The sequence below is a fragment of the Octodon degus genome, unplaced genomic scaffold, assembly GCF_000260255.1.
Source record: "Octodon degus isolate 3935 unplaced genomic scaffold, OctDeg1.0 scaffold00093, whole genome shotgun sequence".
NCBI classification, from domain to species: domain Eukaryota; kingdom Metazoa; phylum Chordata; class Mammalia; order Rodentia; family Octodontidae; genus Octodon; species Octodon degus.
The window spans coordinates 5390330-5395214 of record NW_004524669.1 but is presented as its reverse complement, the minus strand read 5'-3'; the positions used below and the strand labels follow the sequence as shown (position 1 = coordinate 5395214).

Sequence of the window (4885 nt, the reverse complement as noted above, 5' to 3'; positions counted from 1 at the left end):
AGAGAAATTTGAGAACAACTACAAGGCTTAACATTAAAAAAAAAGCTGGCTGTTCCACCAGTGGCCACAAGAGGATGCACCAAGCCAAGGAGAGGTAGCAGAAGAGCAAAGGCTGCAGGAGAGGGTCAACAGGGACCCAAGTGGAATGTGTGTTCTAGCTATGACCCTGCTGTGACTCAGCCCACCCTTCCCAGGCCTAAGATATGGTTACTTTTGGGGCACTGCAGTGGGAACCTTTCTTTTTGGTCCCTGTGGATCAGACCAGTTCAACATCAGAGGTCTCAGGAGCATCTGATTTCAGTCCTTAACTAGGATAGACTGAAACAGGTTACAGAGGTTCTGGGAATGAGAGGTTTTCAGTGTGCATGATGCACCCATTTCTGAAGAGTGGATGGGAGTGGAGGGACTGGGAAAGGATGAAGAAATAGATTGGAGTTAGGATAAGGCAGGGAAGGGAGCATGCTCTCTCTCTCTCTCTCTCTCTCTCTCTCTCTCTCTATATATATATATATATATTTTTTTTTTTTTTTTTTAAAGACATTGGTAGTTCAGGCTGACCTTGAACTTTTGCCAATCTTCCTGTTTCAGCCTCCCAGTACTTGTATTACAGATGTGTACTGTCATGCCTGGTTTTGCTTAGGTTATAGAATTAGATATTAGAACCCCTGAAGGGATCTTCTTATTCTCTTTATGATGAGAAACAAAATGATAGCACATTTGCCTTTTACTTTCAACTCAAGGGCAGTTTCCTCTGCAGTCTGGACCCTGATCCTTTCCTGCAAAGGACCCCACCTCACCTCACATCTTTTCCTTCATTCCCTGCATTTAGCACCAAACCATGAGCATGCTCCAAATTGTCTTCTGCTCACCTATCACCCCTTCTAAGAGGATTCCCATAAGCATAGATTCAGGCTCTTAGGACCAAAAGAAGCTCCCAGTTTAGTTTTCATCTGCCTCAGGATACAAATTGGGAGCTCCGGTGCCTCTGAGTGCAGTAGTTTGCATTTCCTGCCCCTTCTCATCTCCCATCAACCCCCCATCTTTGGGGTGCTGTCTCATTTCTCTGACTCAGCCTCTCATTCTTCTTCTTTCCTGGGGTAGGGAGGGTGGGGGTTCTGAGCAGGTTTAAATTATAGGCCAGATTTGGCAAATTCTTTTCTACGTCCCTCTCCCCAGGCCCTCTGAGCCCACTCCTGGTTGCAGTCTAGTCTGTCCGCTTCTGTTAGACCGCAGTCACTTTCAACAATGGCATTAGGAAAAGACTTCTCAGCATGGACGGAATTAAGGAGTCTGGGATCCCCTTTTCTTCTCTAGATGAAAATGGTCCTGTCTCCGCTAGGGAGGCCAGGATGCTCCTAAACCCCCTCATTCCCCCAGCTCCAACCCTTTCTTTTCAAGGAATGTAAAAAGTGAACAAAAAACAAGTTAGAAGCCCGATGCCTCTCTGCTTTATCTCCAAGTCCCCTAGCCACACCCCAGCCTTCTTTCCTAGTCCCCACTATTTTCTGCTGTTTCCACAAGGCGCCCTCTTCCCCAGAGCCGCCTCTCCCGATCCCCGTGGGGACCGCTGCTGGGCTGCCGGGGCTGGGCTGGGGCAGGGCACGGACTCACCCGTGGGCTCTCGGGCTGGGCGGCAGCGTCCCCGACCCATCAGCAGCGCCCGCAAAGGCTCCTCCTGGCCCTCGGGCGGCCGGCACTGCAGTCCTGGGGCGCAGAACGGGGTGTAGACCCCGCACTGCTGCCCTTCTCTCCTCTCACAGCCCTTGGCTTCTGCACAGCTCTCGGCCGGTGACGGCCCCCCATCCTCCTCCTCCACGCAGCCCTCCTGACAGCCCCCCTGCACCCCCTGCCCACAGCCTGGGCACCGTGCCAGGGTGCCTCCTGGGCAGGCAGCGAGCAGCAGAGTTAGCAGCAGCAGTGGCGGCAGCAGCCCTTCGAGGGTCATGGTCAGAAGCTTTGCCCGGTCAACTCCTTCTAGAGCAGCCCTAGCGCAGCTGGCGCCTGCTGCTGCCCCTTTGCCTTAAGTAGCAGCCGGTCAGGGGCCGGGCCCTTTAAGAGCCAGGTGAAGGGGCGGGGGGAGAGGGCTGGGACATTCCCTAAACTGGGTGGGAGCAGAGAGTCCCCCACAAGCCGCCACCTGGGTCCTCCCCACTTTCCTCTCCTCACTCCTTTCCAGTTTTTGTTTATTTCCCAGATTGCTCTGATTTTTCTTGCTTTGTCCTGGGAATCTCGCCCGGAATTTGGGAGACGTACAGCTGGCTTGAGGGACTTAAGGGTGGGAGGCGGGAGCAGAGAAAGAGGAGAGCTAGGAAGGGAGACCTGCGCCCCAGTTAGGAGGAAGAAGGGGGGGGCTGTAGTGAACTGAGAAGGGATGGGGAGTCCTGAGAGGCATGAACGGAGGTGGAGAGAGAGGAAAGATGGAGAAGGCAGCAGGGAGAGGAGAGCAGGGGAGAACTGGGGAGGGGACCAGACCCAGAAGCCTGAGATGGGTCTGCAGAGAAACACATATGGGGCTCAGACTGGGGTCGGAGGATACAAGGAGTTGGGGGAGCAGGGGTGAAATGGGGCAAGGGTGCAAGGAAGACACCTTGAATAAACCCTCGCGTGGTTGAGGGTCAGTCTGAAATGGTTAGTGGAGCAGCTGGGGGCACAGAGGTGAGAGTTAGCGCGACATCTGGGAGGAGGGCAGCGGCGGATGGGCAAGCTGAAACTCTAGAGGTACGGTGGACAAAGTCAGAGGAGCAGGATGTTCGCCTGTGTGCTGGGCGCTCGTGGGCATTACCAGAGAGCAGACCCCACCCTCACTTCACCTCTGTTCTTCCGGCCAGCCTGCCCCCACGGTCCTCCTTTCCCCAAAACTATTCCTTCTCCTCAATCACCCAATGGGGTTTCTAGATTCCTCAGGGGAGTCCGAGGAGGGACTAGTCGGAGCCTTCACCCTGGCCTGCCCTTTCTCCACCGGCTCCCTCAGCCCTCCCGACCCGCCCATGGCCAGCACTCCCAGTCCCTTCCAGCCAGCAAGAGCAAGAGAGGAAGAGGGACTGTTTCTTTCAGCAACCCGCACCCGCCCAGCTCTGTGTTATGCAACAGCCATCTCATTCTTTCCTAAAACAAGGGCTCTGGGCAGTGACTAAGTTTAAATTCTGGGCCCCCAAGCAAGAATGTCAGCAAGGGCTTCCTGAACTTTTAGGCAAATACAAAATAAAAAGAGCCTCTGTGACCTCCTCCCTCCCCCAGTATCTGCATTTGGGAAGTGGTGGTTTTGGTTGACCTGAGACTAGACATGCAGAGGGGAGAAAGGACAGGCAACAGCTCTTCACCACCAACTCTGTGTGACTTCCTGCTCCAAGCTCGGACCCAGGTGGGGAGCTTCGTTCCTGCCGTAAACCCCTTTTTCTTTTTGGCCCACACTGGTTCCAGCCAACATCTCTTCCCTGGATTCCAGCCTATTGCACACGAATGACATGGAAAAGCCTGTGAAAAGTTGGAAGAGGAAAGAGGTGACTCTTACAGGGTCCCAGTACGCCTTTCATGTTCTCCATGGTGGGCTATGTCGCAGAGAAAACTCAACACTGTTAGTCTCTAGAATCTACCACTCCACTCCCTGTACTATCCCCTGTGATTGTCCCTCCCTGTTGTCTGAGGGAGAGGGATCCCAGGTAATGCAGAGCCCAGCACTGTCCTTCCCTGGCTTCCCACTCCTCAGATGTAAATGAGGCCACATGCCCATCAGTGCAGGTGGTCTGAGGAGCCTCCTTGGAGACTAGGGCTCTTGCACTCTGCTTTTCTTCCCTTTGAGATGCCTTGCACCCAGGACAGAGATCTGAAGCACGTGCTGGGCACCCACGCTGGGGTGTGGGTCTGGTCTGTGTATGAAAAGTTGCATAAAAGCTGAGAAGCTTCTGCCAAGGCCTGAGGCACGACTAAACAGCACCGGTATATTACTTAAGTTTGTTCATAAATAAACTCCAGTAGGACTTCCTCCATCTTATGCTCTGCTACCCTGTGCTCTGCATCTCTCAATACCTTCAAATCCGTGGCATTCTTAGCTATAACTTCCTTTTGAGAACAAAGGCAGAGGGGTTGGCCTGCCTGAACCATTTTCAGCCCTAAGCTGGAGAAGAGGGCCACAGGCCTGAGAATGGAACAGATAAAAGAATGGAAAATATGTTATTCCTGTTCTGTGGCAGGGCACCTAGGGCTAAGTGGAATTGTGTGGTATAGTCCACAGACAGGAAGACCCAGAGAGAAGGAACAACGTGATGACCTGGGCCCTGCGTCTGGTGTGAGCCTGAAGGGAACTTCGTATGATGATAACCTTAGCTGACCTCCAGCCTGTTGTTGTTGTTTTTTCCCTGAGACAGAGTCTCACTGTCCAAGCTGGCCTAGAACTCCCAACAATCCTCCTGCCTCAGCAGGGATTACAGGTGTGAGCCATCTCATCGAGCCTGTTTTCTGTCATCTGTCCCCTCCACACCCTCCAAACTGGTCCTGCAGAAGTATAGATCTGATGCCTGTGACGATCTCCTCCTCAAAGGCCTTCAGCCGATAAATGCACTCCGATTCCCACAGCTGGTTGATCACCTTCCTCTGAAGCCTCAGACAGTTTTTTTTATCTTAGGTTGAGATAAGGGAAAGTGAAAGGGGGTGTAATTGGTTTTCACAGGCAATTTCTTTCCCAGGTCTCCAAGGTTTCAGCCTAAACCTTCCCCTCCCTCCTCTCATCACAAGCCAGAATTTGCCCTCTTTCCCCATTGACTTGGCCACTTGAGGTCATGTCTTCTGAATTCAACCCATTTTCTTCTTCTTCTTCTTCTTCTTCTTCTTCTTCTTCTTCTTCTTCTTCTTCTTCTTCTTCTTCTTCTTCTTCTTCTTCTTCTTCTTC

At 52.5% G+C, this 4885-nt stretch overlaps 1 protein-coding gene across 1 annotated transcript in view; it reads right to left on the bottom strand.

The window, feature by feature from the left end:
* Igfbp6 (insulin like growth factor binding protein 6) overlaps positions 1-2159 on the bottom strand; it is a 4263-nt gene extending 2104 nt beyond the window's left edge. The window contains exon 1 of the mRNA XM_004637871.2: positions 1612-2159. Coding sequence (XP_004637928.1) covers positions 1612-1945 — 334 coding nt within the window. The 5' untranslated portion in view covers positions 1946-2159. The remainder of the gene's footprint in view (positions 1-1611) is intronic.
* Between the last annotated feature and the right edge of the window lie 2726 nt (positions 2160-4885).